Genomic DNA, 14,873 nt, shown 5'->3' with positions numbered 1-14,873 from the left:
GCAAGTGAAAGGGTGTGTTCAAAAGGGCTGGTGAGCCCCTGGAGCACACACCAGTGTTGCCAAGAATGGAATCAGAATGTTGAGTGGTGTCTGAAGTAGTATTGGTGGACAATATGGGAACTTGAGTTGACATAAAAGGAGATTTAGACAATACTGCTCGCTGACGTCCACTTCTTAGACCTCCTGACATATTTGGTCTATCGGACATCGCCCGCGATACAATCGCAGTAGAGTACACTGGCTAGATTGCCTGTCAGCAGATTCAATTAGAACTTTGCTTTCAATTTGCTTTAACAACACAAATCGTATTCTGTAATAAACTTTAGCCTACCAAACTGCACAATGGAAGTGCTTTAGCTTAATTCGATGTTTGCCACCTGCAAGGCAAAAAACCTTGGTGTCATCTTTGACTCCACACTCTCCTTCTCCCCTCACATCTCTGACGTCACTAAGAAGTCACACTACCAGCTGCATCTCCTCAGAGGTATTCTTCCTTTCCTCTCCTTCCCCCAGAAGCTCACCGGGCCTCATTACGAGTTTGGAGGCAGCCATGGAGCTCTCAGCTCCATGGCTGCCTCCAAACCGGGCTCCATTACCGGGTTCCTGCAATGGGGACTTACTGGGTCATTCCAAAATAGAAGGACCCGGTAAGTCCTCCTTGCAGGAACAATTCCCCATTCCCATTTGAGCCCCCATAGGGCTCAATGGGAATGGGGAGGGAGGTAACAACGGACACATTACAAGTGTCCCGTTGTTGCCTCCCTCTTCCCCTCGCGGGACCCGGAAAAGACGTCTGGTTTTACCAGACGTCGGATCCGGGTCCCGCAAAGGGAACCTCATAATACACGCTCCCGTAATGAAGGGGGCCAGTCCCGTACCGGCCCCCTTCATTATGGGAGCGCAAGCCTCGTAATGAGGCCCACTGTCTCTAGGGCTCTGGTTCTCTCTAGGCTGGACTACTGCAACAGGCTCTTTCTAAATCTGCCTGCTTCTACTCTCCACCCTCGGCAATTTATCCAGAACAGGACTGCAAGACTTGTCCTTGGCCTCAAGCCCAGGAATCGTATCTCTCAGGACTGAAATCTCTGCACTGGCTCCCAGTGGCTCCGGGGATTAAGTTCAAAATCCTCTGCATCGTCCACAAGGCCTTCTGGGGTCTGGGGCCTCAATACCTTCAACTCTTTCTCCCTAAATATCTTCCTTCCTGAACTCTCCGCTCATCCGCCTCCCTCAGGGTCAGTCGCTTCTCCAAGCAAAGAGTTGGTGGTAGATCTCTTTCTTCAGCTGGTGCCTCCCTCTGGAACAGCCTCCCTGCCTCCCTGAAACTTGAGGAGAACCATCTCCGGTTCCGGAAGCACCTTAAAACCTTCCTCTTTGCTTCTGCTTTCTCTCCTCCTCTCCCCTGCTGAATTCCTAACTGAAACTGCACTGGTTAACTGGTCACCCTATGATCTAGGGCCCAGGTCACCTCCCCACCAGTTGCATACCTGCATTGCCTCCCTGGCAACCCCTGCACTTGGGGACTGTTGTCTCTATCCCTACAGTCCCCCTCCCAGCACTTAAGACACCTGATGTCTGCACTTACCCTTGCACTTGCCACCAACTGGCCATATTTTATTTTTTTATTATTGTTCTATTTATTCTATGTATCCCATGTACTGCACTGTCCCCTCTCCCCCGCACTTTTCCTCCTTCCCCCTTCCCTTGCACTGGCGGTATCTGAATGGCATTGGGCCTAGTAAGATCGTTGTCTCTGTCTTCCCTCTGTTCCCCCTCCCTTGCCTCGTCGAGCCTTGAAACACTTGTGTATAGGCGCGTTATAAATGCCATATCATATCATCATATCATACCATGTGGGCTTGCTAAATTAGAAACAAGCAGCTTTATAAAAAAGATTAAAGCGTAGGAAAGAAAAAAGCGAACGACAGCATGAGCATACACAGTTTTCAGTCAGAAGGAAGAGAGCCACCAGACTGTAGATTCATTCGCTCCGAGGACTCTACAAGAGAATACGTATGCTGAGGACAACCAAGGGAATGTATAGCAAGAGGAGGGGCTGCAACGATCACTGCACAATCGCCCAGATGGGTCGATTAGCATTTATACATAACGACACACATGGCGTCACGGGTGCAGGTTAACCAAAAGAAGTTGGTGGCAAGACTGAATTCAGGGAAACAGTGTATGCATTACAAAAACAAGTCATGATATTAAAGTATGGTGTAGCTTACCAAACATTGATATTGAATATACGCCCGACCGCCAACCAACAGACCCAACAGCTTTATATTTATATGCCTATGCAGCCTGCTTTCACTTGGAAACACAAGACCAAAGTTTGAGTGCCCTCCGCACATCCAAACAGCAGAGTTGGGTGCACTTCGCGTGCGCGCTTGTGCGCGTGGAAGATGAAGGCTTTCTGGGAGAGGGTGGGCTGGACCAGGGGGAGGCGCTGAAAGTAAGAGAAGCAAGAGGGATTACACGTTGTGAAGAAGGTCTGCGGAGCGTTTCACATGAGAGCAAAATAAAGTAAATGTTAAGTTCCAGTTATTACTTGAAAATTAAGCTGTGAGTTGCACAGTCAATCGCTCCCAGGGACCGCCGCGTTACGGCAGAAGCTGTTCCTTTCTCTTGGGGATGGAGGCCGTTGCACAGGTTTGATCAGTCAGAAAGCCACGAGCAGCGTGCAGCCGGACCAGCACAACAGCACACTTGGGTGCACTTCGCGTTCGAAATTATTTTAAAGACTGACAGTATCACTCCCCTATTGAGGGATTTGTACTTTGTATCCTTCATTGAGGTCCTAAGCAACAGTTTTGGAATGTCAAATAACATTTCCTCTGCTTTTTCCCTTCTCAAGGCCTGCAGATCTGGTGTAGTGTCATCTTCCTGTTGCTTCGCTAATCCATGGTCAGCTAGCACCTCAGCCCCCATTGTATCTCTGCCACCATTAATCCGAGCCCCCATCAGGGTTTTTGGCCGATTTGCTTGTGGTACTTTACAGTTAGTAGGCACTATACTTGTCCCCAGTAGTTCCTCATTTGTCTTTTTCCCTCTCTTTAAAAAGATTGGGGCTATTTCACATCCTTCACATCTGGGGCTGTCATTATTTGAGAGTTCATCACAGACTTCTGTATGTTGTTTTTCCTCTGTAGGAAAATAGGGACCCAGGTTACCGTCTTAACTGGCAAGGTTACTTGGGAAGAGATTGTATTCTGCGGTCGTGGGGTATGGCTTGATTTATTCAAACCCTCTGCTGAAGAGTTGTCTTGAATTTGATAAATCTGGACTGATCCTTGGAGTATTGGTTCTGTTTGCTGCCCAATGCTGACTCAAACAATCTCTACTCCTTGAGTTATTTATGTTGATGGACCTCCTTGAGACTTCCACTTTTGCTTCTGGGGGCTATCTCTCCATTGGTCCGGGGTAATAAGTTTCCGTGGGTCTAAGGTTCCAGTGGCCTTACTAGGTCCCTGACTTGTAGGCATTAGCTCTTCTGCTGCGGGTACCGAATTAGCCTTAATAAATGATGTTGATCCCGTGTTCCTTATTTTTTACTGCTTTTGATTTTTGTTTTTTAAGTTCTTTCTTAGCTATTGGTGATGAGAAGCTTTGCCTTTTTTTCCGGGCATCTTTTCTTTTCGTTTTCCTTCTTCTCTGATGATTCTGTTGGCCTGCTTCTGTCCACGTAGTAACTGCTCCTTCAATAGGAGCCTCCGACCTTTGGACTGACTAAGCTCTGTCTCTCCCCATCCCTCTCCTGCACTACTTGAGCCAGTCTTTGTAATTCAAGAGTCGACTCTGAAAGGGGGTGTCATCAAATGGGAGGCTCATATTGTACTCCCTTGGTTCGTTTCCCATCTTTCCTGTGGGGCTCCCCTGAGTTGATTTCTAAGCTCCCTCAACAATAAATGTGAGTCTGCACCCTCCTCTCTCACTGAGCTTAGGGAGTCTAAAATTGCAGAGATGTCCAATCCCTATTTCGTGACTTCCATCTTCAAGTCACTTACAGTTGATGCTGTTATGTGCTGATTGCATTTCTGATGCCCACAATCTAACTGTCGCAGTTTGCGGTTTCTTTTGTTAGTTCTAACAAGATTCCTGCATGGGATTGAACCTCAGTCTTCAGTAAGCCAAAGACTGTGACCAACGAATTCAAAACAAAGTTTAATGCTGAGAGTGTTGCTTCACTAGCATGATGGCTGTCAGGCCCTCCGTTCTGCATTTCTTGATCCTCTTTTCCATAATTTGGTTCCTTTGAGTTTAGACTCACTGGTAAGCGATGGTCCTGACTTAGTGCTTCCATTGTTGGCTATGTTCCATCCTCAACAGTGCTGCTGGTCCTAGAGTCTTCATTCATGACAGTTCCCCACCCTGCGCCAGTTTTCCCCAACTCCACCTGGAGGCATCTGCTGGATGGTGTTTTTAACGCTCTCTCCGCCCAGTCAAGTTCGCCCATGCTTTTGTGTCTTCTTTTACCAAAATAATCCTCTATTTGTGCATTTTGGAGTTGGTTATAGTATATTCTAAACCCCGCTTCAGAAGAGAAATGCATCAAGGCGGGCCTCCCCACCTTTTTCCACCAATACCTGAACCTGGTTGGATACGTCCGAATGAACTTGGGCATTTACCAGTATTTTTGCACTGGAAGCCTTATGTTCCATATATGTATTTGATGCCTGATTTTCCAATGGATGCACTGTTTCTACATAGGATCTGTCCCATTCTGGTGCTCTACCGTCATCTGTCAGGGTCCCACTGCGCAGATTGTACTTCACCATTGGACCTTGTATCGGAACTGTATACTTCGTAAAATGGTAACCACTCGAGGCACTTATGTAAAGGGTAAAGCTGCAATGGATGCCGTGTTCTGTTCCTTTAAGTTTTACAGAATTAATGTAGCCCAAGGTGGCTCAATATTCTGCGTATACGCTCCTCTAACTGGAGCAATTGAAGGTTATTCAGTGCTTGTCTTTAAATTATGACCCTGCAGCAGCTGCTGTCGGCTGCTGAACTCACCACAGCTACTTGTTAGAGAGGCGGCCGACTGGAGACCCAAGGTTATCATGCCCCGTCCCTGTTGGTATTCTACTCTAGAAATAGCATTGCGCTCCCTTATCTGTCATGATCACATCCAGGGTCATAGGGTTGAGATCAGGTATTCAGGGCAGAAAAGGTTCTTTGTGCCGAACTGTGGGGCCTAGATGGGTACTAGCATGGCAAACCCGGCGTTCTCACATTCCTCAGTACCAAATTACAGTGGGCTCCCATAGAGATTCAATGGTTTGAAATACCCCTTAAAATGGCCGCCCTGCGGGCCATAGACTAGGTAACAATTGAGAACTAGTAGTTGGGCATGGAGGACTATAAAAGCCCTGCTGCCGCTGTTAGGCAGAATTATATGCAGTACCCTTTGGGAACACCACACACAATTAAGACTACAAGTGACAGTACAATTTCACCTTTGGTACAAGCCTGTACTACACAGTTATAGTGGTAGCAGTAGCGGAGCAGCCAGACTTATCTCAAGAGTGTTATGCTTGAACTAAAATGGAGCTGGTGCGCAATGCATTCTGGGAGCGCTCTGAGCCATAATGGATATTTACTTCATGCCGCAGTGAAAAGCTGCACACATTTTTCTGAGTGTTAGAATCACGGTGTTGAGAAAAACATGCTTTCCAAACCTGGTATGCGGTCAAGGACATTTCTGCTGGGAAAGCTAACTTTGTTATGGTTTGCAACTGTTCTCCGTGGAGCGTGTTTTTAGAGAAGGGAGGCACTACGCTTCTTGGGGGGAGCTCTCGATTGACCCAGATGGCAACCGACGGCTGTTCCTCAACTGCGCAAGTGCAATTTCCAGAAGGTTCGAGAATTGACTCCCCTTTGTGGAGTGTGTATATATGCGGAAGCCCAGAGGTGGTCAGGTGAGACTTTAGCCGGAGAAGGACGCTTACGTCCGGCCCTCCTGTGAGCTGTGGTGCTCTCGGCCTGGCTGTTCCCGGGGTCTTCCAGCCGCTTCTGGGCGAGATGAGGAATCCCGTTACGCTCACGGTGATGTATTTCCTTTTGAATTCTTTACTTCTTCTGTGATTTATGTCTATATTATTTTTGTGAGTTATTTCTATGTACTTCTAAGTTTTGAATAAATAGCCGTATAAGAGCTGATTATCTTCTAAGAATGCGTGGCTGTGAGTTATTGCGTCTGTCTACGTTCAAAGTATTTGCTCTGTAATTGCATTGGTGATTTATGTTTGTTCCGTGCACTTTGGGGAGAGCAATACAGTAAGTGAGCAGTACAAATAGTTACACAAAGGACAGCAATTAGTATGATTCAGGCAAACACTGACTCAAGATTTCTAAGTAAAAGAATATATATTTATTTACTCAACAGTTGTATAACATTTCACTATCATAAGCAAGTTAAAAATCACAATCACAAATACACCACACCACTTCCCTTAAATTCCAGACAAGTTAAGCTCACAAAATGAAGTGGGAGCAAAATGGCACTCCAGCAATTTAAAAGGGAGGGAAAGACAAAGTTATTAGAAATTAGGCAAAACCAACAGGTAGGTACTCAGGGCGATTGAACAAGAGAGACTACAGTGAGGAGATCAGCTAGAAACGTCTTAGGGCCAAAGTCAATGGATCAAAAGTCTTTTGCTCAAGATCACACAGTTCAGGGTAGTTTGCGGTAAAGTTTGTGGCACAGATTCCGGACGAGGATGGTTGGTAGAAAAATTAGTTCAAAGACAAGAGAAGGACAAGCCCTCGGATTGGAGAAAGATTTCAAACACTTTCACCGCGGCTGAACGCAACGGACAACCAGATTTGCACAGTACCTTATAACGGAGAGAGAGCTGTAGCTGAGGCGGACGTTCCTGGTGGTTCCTGCAGGCTCACGGTTCCTGAAGCGACTATCGGACTAACAAGAAGTAGTAAGAGCAGAGGGTCCTCCGACACCCAGGGAAGAAACCAGCAGCAGAGCAAAACAATGAATAAAAGGTGCGCTCCTTAAAACCCAAGCAGAGTCCGACCTTACTGGCTATCCGGCCCACTGTAGCTCTGTAGAGCGAATTCGACCAGAGGAGGGGTCCTGGCTTGTAGTTTTGGCGAACTGGTTGGTCTCACCAGCTCAAGGGAAGACGTTTCCCGGAGGATCTTCTCTGTCGTCGGATTGGATATTAGGACCTGCAGCAAGGCTTCACCGGGCGGTTCAGTCATTGTAGGGGTCCTCTTCTTCCAGTTCCTCGTTGGTTCCTTCGTTCCAGTGGCGACTCTGCTCTTCCAGTCCCAGAGACCTGCTTTTTATGCAGTTTCCCCCCATTCATACAACCTGGTTGTCAATCACACAGCAGGGTGGCTGCCCTGGCAAGGCCAGTCCCCTTAGCCAATCAGACAAGAGTGCGACTTGGGTTACAAGGGGAACCCATGGCAGGGGTCTGAAGATCCCTCCCTCACTTCCTGCCTACCTAGACTATCAGGCGCCTTAAGGAGGGCATCTGTGCAGGAGCCCGCGAAAAGACAGCGAACAAAGGAATCGTCCCCGGTTTAGCGCACAGAGAAAAACACGAGAAAGACTTTAACAAAAAGAAATGGCGAATAAACCCAGCCGGAGCCAAACTAAAATGTTTTTGGTCAAGCGGGTTTATGTCCGAGGCTAATATAATAGCCTAAAACAATACCACGTTTATATAATATAATCGCAGTAGAAAAGTTAGGGTAGATAGCACTTCCACCAGCCAAGTCTTAATGTTAAGGGAGAGAAACAAGGCTCCAAGAGGCACAGACAAAAAGGGATAGGAATTAAACCTTTCCAGTACTCCATGTAAGAGGGGGTGTACTGGGTCTGTAGTTTAAAGCGACTACATAAAGTTAATGTCAACTTTACATGTTTCTGGGGTACAGTAGTCAGCCCCAGAAAAATGGAGTCAGTGGGAAGTCTCCAACCCTGTGTCACTGCACTGAAGGTGCTGTGTAACACACACAAAAAGTGGTGCACATCGACTAGGTGAGGCTCCAGAGCCCAAGAACACACAAAATGGTAAAAACACACAAGGCAAAACACATGTAAGAGTGGGTGGAACCAATTTACATGCATTCGAATGATATGTAGATGTAATTTTATATGTGGGAGACGACCATGACATAGTAGTGGCAACACTGGCATCACAAACAGAGTATACTTACTCGTTACTCGGATTACGCGGACGAACAGTGCCGCGAAGTTCGTGCATAAGCACCATCATCATCCTCAACACGGTCCGTGAGAGGCAGGCTTCCCTGAACTCTGGCAGCTCGGTGATGCATTGCGGACTTGGCTCGCCTTCCGAAATGTAGGCCAGGCATCCCGAGTTTTCTCGGCAGCAGCAGTTCTCCTCCTCAGTTGGCATTAGCTCGCACTGATTGCACGTGCACCAGGTGGAGACGCCGTCCATGCGACATGGTCCAGGCTCTTCATCCGTTGACTGGTCCTCCCAACTGCCGTCCGAATCCCCATCGTTTTCGCGTGCTTGCCTTTCCAGTAGTTCTTCCTCGGTGTACTCGGGCTCGTACATATACGGCATTATTGTAGCCATTATGTGGTAAAGAAAGTAAAATAATTTATAGCGGTGGTACTGGTATCTGTTCACACGGGCTACAATCAACGAAGGTAGCTGACCAGAGCACAGAAACGAGTCACAGAATACTCAAAGTAACACAGAGAGAGGAATGGATTCGAAAATCTGCTGCTGTGTGTTGTGAAACGGTCTGTTTATACTTATTGAGGAAAGAGGCGTCCTGCCATTTCCATGGCGACACTTCAGTAGCTGAGGTGCAGCGATTGTTGACACGAAACGGGAAATGGGCGGTACCCGTCTGCTGAGGTCAGGCTCAGGGGCGGGGGATTTGATTTAGTGCCGCAAAAGCAGGTGAGCCAGGGCGATGGGGGGAAATGATAGGATTATCATAAAATGGCGGATGTTTTCGAGTGCGTTAATGGACGAAAAGTCGGGTAAGGTCCATAGGAAAGTTTTCTACGATCTACCGATTTATGCTTAAAAACACATGGCCGAACCATAGGAACAATAAAAAAAAAGTCCCGGAACTATCCTTTAAGGTTTGTGAGCTTCTGGGAATAGAGAAGCTAACGGCTGCAATGGAAAACCGGACAAACAAATTCCAGAATATCTGGGGCCCATTCCTAGACCACGTGGAGGAAAAGGAACACATGTTCTTCCAACCCAGACTGGTAAAATACCTCCTTCAGCCCTGAATAGCTTGGGAATGAAGGAAGGACCTCCCGACTTGAAAGCAGAATGGGGGGACGCTGCAGGGCACTGGGGGCAACACCCGGAACTAATGGTGACTCTGGTGAGGGTTGTAAAAATTGTTTTTTTTTCTTTCTCTTCCTTCTCTCCCCTTCCCGTCCCTTCTCCTTTTTCTTCAACTAAGAACGCTACCGAACACAAAGCTACAATACTAAACCCCCAAGGGTTACTTATGAAATACATTCACTAGAAGAATCATAAAGACTTTAAAATGAAATGTTGATGCATTGTTAAAATTAATTGAAGTTGGAAGCATAGTGACAAATGTTGAATTTTATGAATTTCATTAGCCGACTCAATGGATGAGTGTCATTGGACGGGTGACCGCCTATTTGTAATCAAGTAATATTGCCACTGATTTGGTTCGTTAATGAATTCAATGTTTATCGATGTTTCAATAAAAAGATTTTGACAAAAAAAAAAAAAGATCCCGCCAAGAATCAAGACACTTACCTTCAGAGGCCTTTTCAACATTTTTCCAGCCCGAGTTCTTCTTGTGCCTCACCAACAAAATGCCCCTGCACGAAAGAAGGATGGAGAGCTCCCTAATATAAAAACACAGGTGAGGAGGAGAACGGGGCACATAGATACTATTGGGCAGTCAGCAGGGTGGGAAAAGAGGTGAGCCATAGTATAGTGTCGCCATTATAGTAATTCCAATTCCCCTTCCTGTTTTTTCTCCCCATGATTACAGGGGGAATTCCTATTAACAAGTATTGGCAGATCGCAAGGGTGCCCAGAGCAATTACGCTCCTGTGGGGACAAGGTAAGCGTTACATTACCCGAGAAATAGCAGAAAAGTTGCAGTCACTCTTTAGATCTTACTCAAGGCCTCTCCCTTTCTTGCTCCTCTGCTTATCTTCTCTCGTTTAGCCCCTAAACAGAGATCTTGCTACGCGATGATTCTTAAGTTAAATACTCGCCGTGAGCTTCTCCGAAGAGTTACTTTTGTGCTGATTTACTGCAATGGTTTATATTTGTTTATACGCATTGGCGATAGGCAACGGCAGGTGGAGGAATTTTAACACATACCTTCTTAATCACTGAAAAATAGGCTGGGATTCCTCTGATGCCGTCCTCTGCCAGTATGCCGCGTACGCTGAGGACCCAAAGACTCAGCTCCTGGCTCTGCGAATGCTGCGCCAGGGGTTTTGAGCCTGTTGCTCCGCCTCCTCCTCACAAGCAACGAGGAAAGACTTCTGCAGCAAATACACGCTTCTTGTATGCACAATAGAATTAATGAATGGAGTCTCTTGTCCAAAGACTCAGCTCCCGACTCCGTTAAAGAGGGTTTGGAAAGCACTTTTAAATTCCAACCAAATAAAATTGAAACGAATGGGCAAATATGGTGCAATTCCCCTGAGATGTCAGTTGGGGAAACCTGGAACCAGCACTGCCAAAAGCCACAAGACATTGTAAGAGAAACAAAGAGGCAAACGTTGTACAATTCTCCTGACATGAGATGTCAGTTGGGGGAAACTTGGAACAAGCACTGCCAAAAGCCAAGTGACATTGGAAGAAAGGTTGACAGTCAGAGCTGGAACCGACCCTCATGCATGTGGAAATTGGTACAAGTAATAACTGAAGTCAACAGGTTGTCCTATTGGAGAAGTACAATTGTTGATACTTAAGAAGAATGTGAATGTTGCAGAGACCCCTCATAAGAGCCTCAGCTAGTGAACCTTTTTGGGAAAAAAGATGTCTGGCAGGAGAGTACATCAGGGGATCTGTGTGAGCCAAAAGGGGGATATGCCTGGTCGGAGAGTAAATCAGGATATCAAGAGTTTTCAGTTGAGAAGTTTCCTGGCAGGGGTGTATCGGGAAACTCGCATTGAACTGGTGTGTTGAAGAGAAACTGTCATATTAAGTTGTTGTTTCAATTGAACATTTTGCCAACCAGATACGGTGAAAAAACTTGCCTTTTGCCATACTTTAATAACTATTGGAGAAAAGACATGTGTTTAACCATCCTGAAAAGTAGGAAAGACTTCCCTTTGCCATATTCCAACCAGTGTTGTGGAACAGATATTTGTTTTGACATCCCGAGGAAAGTATTAGGTAAAAGAGACATTTGCATTGCCTTTAAGAGGCTGGTCTTGAGACAGAACATTGTGAACATGTTCGCTAATTATTCCAGTGAAAGGGAACCAACCGCTGGACACAAGGATTGTTTTGGTTGAATATATATGTTTAGGTTCTTACACGTTTTGGTTGAAATGAAGTTGGAAACATTTAACATGCACTTTTTGATTGTATATGTCAGTGTGAGGGTCAGAATTAGTTTGGACGGAAGGTCAACCTGATTTATTTTTAGTTTCAGAGGGAGGGACATTCGCTTTAGGATAGGGGAAATTAGGTATTTATCCCAACTCCTTTCTGTTAATAAAATGGCTGATGTTGAGGACAGAACCACTTTGTGTCCGCCTCTCATTTCTGACACCTCACAGAAGGTAGAAAGTCAAAGAAGCATTTTGTTTTACCCATATTTTTATTTAAAAGTACACTTCAAATACTAACCTTCTGACAATTGTGAAGCAAAGCCCAGAGGGCAGATGCGCCCACTCGCCGTGAAGCAGGATTATCATTTTCCAAACAAGCAGATAGCACTGTTAGAGCTTTATCTAATGAAGAAAAAAAAGGCTTATGGGACTAATGCAAAACATCCAATGCAGATAATTTAGAAGTCTAAACATATTTGCAGTTCTAGCATGATTATTACATCCATTTAGATATATGAAGTATATTACCATTGCCCACTGCAATAACATTTCATATGAAATGAAGATGAACAATGAATATATTGGACTATATACTTTAAGATAATATTGTAATGGAGTCACAGTGTATGGGCCACTACGGATAGGATGGCAGACTCTGCAGGCTGCTGTGCCCACAGGCCTGGTGAGCAAACCCAGAGGAGGTAGATGTGGGGGGTCCCTCAAAGTTTCTCCCCCTCTCCAGACAATGTAACAGCATGATGAGGTCCAAAGCTCATGCCAAAGACACTTTAACCAACCATCAGGAAGGAAAGATTGGACCTCTGAGGTCCACATACAATGTCAGTAAAAAGCAGAGGAACACTGTAAATACCCAGGTACACCGTTCCCTCAGTCAACATAAACCGCTTTGTGACGCCCGCTTTGAGTGATAGAGGGAAAACCCTTCGCTGCGTGCACACAATCAGCACTATACAGATCAGGAGAAAGAGATGCAGACATTAAACACTTGTGCAGGGACGACTCATGCTCACAAACAAACCCTACACACATGTACTATAAGTGGTCTTGCATTATCTGCCACTATTGGTGGCCTCGCTGCGCTTAGCTCTTTAAGAAAAAATGAGGAGCAGGGTTCATTACTGGGATAGTGGGAAAGGCAAATGCGAAACCTGTGGTGTGGATGGGTGCAGGACGCAAGCCCAGTTCCTGCGTGCTAATCTGCTTTCCATAGGTTTTGGTGGACTATGGGAGTATGTTATCCATAAGGAAGAGCACAAGGTCTGATAGAATACATCGCCTTGGGTTTGGTTAGCCGCTGATTTGGTAGAGTGTCACAGGGCTAAAGAAGAGTTTTTAGTTGTTGCTCATATAGTGTCGATGTGCTCACAGCTAGGCATGTGGTGGGCATCTGTAGGGGTTTATGTGTGTGTGTGTGTGTGGTATCCAGTTAATATTTTTTCGACATACCAAAATGTTAAACCAAAAGTGCAGATTTTTTTTAAAATTTATTTTTTATTTCATAGGGTTTAGTGTTGTTTAGTTAGAAAAAAAAAAGAAAAAAAGAAAAAAACGGGGTAGGGTGGGATACCCCCACCCCCAATTTTTTTTTAAAAAACAAAAAAGGCATTCGAAAAAATTAATTTCGGCAATTTTGCTTCGACATATTGGTATGTCGAAATAGTGACTGTCGAAAAAGTCACTATAAACCTGTGTGTGTAGTGTAAGGTGGTAGGAGATCTTAGAGGGGAGACAGTTAATTAGGGGACCAGTGGAGAAGGCCTTCAAAAGCAAAACAACCTGCAACCCATCACTGGCATCTTGCATATTGGTCCCATTTAACTAGCATACACTACCCTGTCATCCCCCCCCTCTCTCTCTCGCTCTCTGTCTTTCTCTGTCTCTCTCTCTCACACATCGATTGTATCCCATGTGCAACAAAACAAGGATCTGCCTGATGACAGTTGAGGGGGAAAGAGAAGTCTGTAAATTACTGTCAATTACCATAAACTACAGCTAAGGGTTATGGGAGGCAAGAACCTTAGGTTCACAGAAAAGGCGGCTTGAAATTTGTGTCCACAGTCATCCATTTTGCCTTGCTAGGCATGTTGGTTGGCAGGCTGAGAGATGCCTCAAAGCTCACTCTATCATGCTCAGATGCAGTGTTCATTAGTCAGGCGTTCGTCAGACATTGGTCGGAGTAGGGGCTAGAATCCCCGCTTATTTAGAACAGAAATCTACCTCGTCGTCTCCCCCCAAGCTCTTCACACACAGTTCAAAGGAAAAATTACCTGTAATGTTCTCTCTATGGATTCTTCTCCTGCAGATTACTCATCTGATATTCCCCCAGCTTTAGCTGCTCAGACTCTTTTTTGATATGGGGGTCCAGTACGACTCAACATCGACTCTTCTTGACTCGACCGCACCACCCCTCGACTCCAGACGTGACGTTGGCTGTATATATATTACGTCACTAAGCTCCCGTGTCCCCCCTACCCTGTTCGCCCCAAGCTCAGAAGCCACAGAGCAAGAATCCGTAGAATTCTGCTTAATGACAGCCAAAAATCACATAATACTTTTTATTTTTTGGTGAGGAATAGTCATCGTACTGAAAGCAACAGACTGACAGCACCCAAACACCTAATCGTCACCTCAAGTTCTCATCCCATTAGCAGAGAACAACCAGAAAACGGCAGCAGACCCCTTACATAGCGGGACAGAATGGGAGGGCGATGAGGAATCTGCGGGAGAAAAATCTATGTAAAGAACATTACCAATAATTAATTTCTCCTTCAATGGATTGCATTCTCCCACAGATTCCTCATCTGATAGACGCCCAAGGCAGTACAGAGTACAGAGGCGGGATGAAAGCCCTCAGACAAGTAATCTCTGCAATACCAATCTCTGCGTAATCGAGCGTCAGAGCCACAAGCTACATCCAAGAAATAATGCTGAGTGAAAGTGTGTTGCGACGCTGCTCGACATATCTTTCACTGGCACACCCCTTTGCAATACAGATGATGTGCCACGCCCATCTTGGAATGTGCTCTGATGACTGGTGGCAGATCTTTTCCTGATCTCTGGTAACACTTTGCAATACAGACAATTATGCAGCGAGAAATTGTCTGCTTGGATACAGCCAGACCCTTCTTGGAAAGAGAAAGACACAAAGATTTGGTCATCACCCCTACATTCTGCCGTCCTAGTCATGTAGAAGCTCAGCGCCTTCTTCGGGTCCAGCCTGTGCAACATTTCCTCATCCTTTAGAAGCCTTCTCCTTGAAAAATAGGAAGGGCAACCTGCAAGACAGAGCCTGACTCTCACTCACATGCCTCACTGACGTAAT

At 45.7% G+C, this 14,873-nt stretch overlaps 1 protein-coding gene across 1 annotated transcript in view; it reads right to left on the bottom strand.

Moving 5' to 3' along the window:
• Positions 1 to 14,873, bottom strand: part of RTTN (rotatin) — a 2,784,523-nt gene that overhangs the window by 41,983 nt on the left and 2,727,667 nt on the right. Inside the window, exon 48 of the mRNA XM_069620779.1 lies at positions 11,829 to 11,932. Coding sequence (XP_069476880.1) covers positions 11,829 to 11,932 — 104 coding nt within the window. The remainder of the gene's footprint in view (positions 1 to 11,828; positions 11,933 to 14,873) is intronic.

This window comes from Ambystoma mexicanum, chromosome 5q (assembly GCF_040938575.1).
Source record: "Ambystoma mexicanum isolate Mex_15411 chromosome 5q, UKY_AmexF1_1, whole genome shotgun sequence".
Lineage (NCBI taxonomy): Eukaryota > Metazoa > Chordata > Amphibia > Caudata > Ambystomatidae > Ambystoma > Ambystoma mexicanum.
This window is presented reverse-complemented; position numbering and strand designations above follow the sequence as displayed.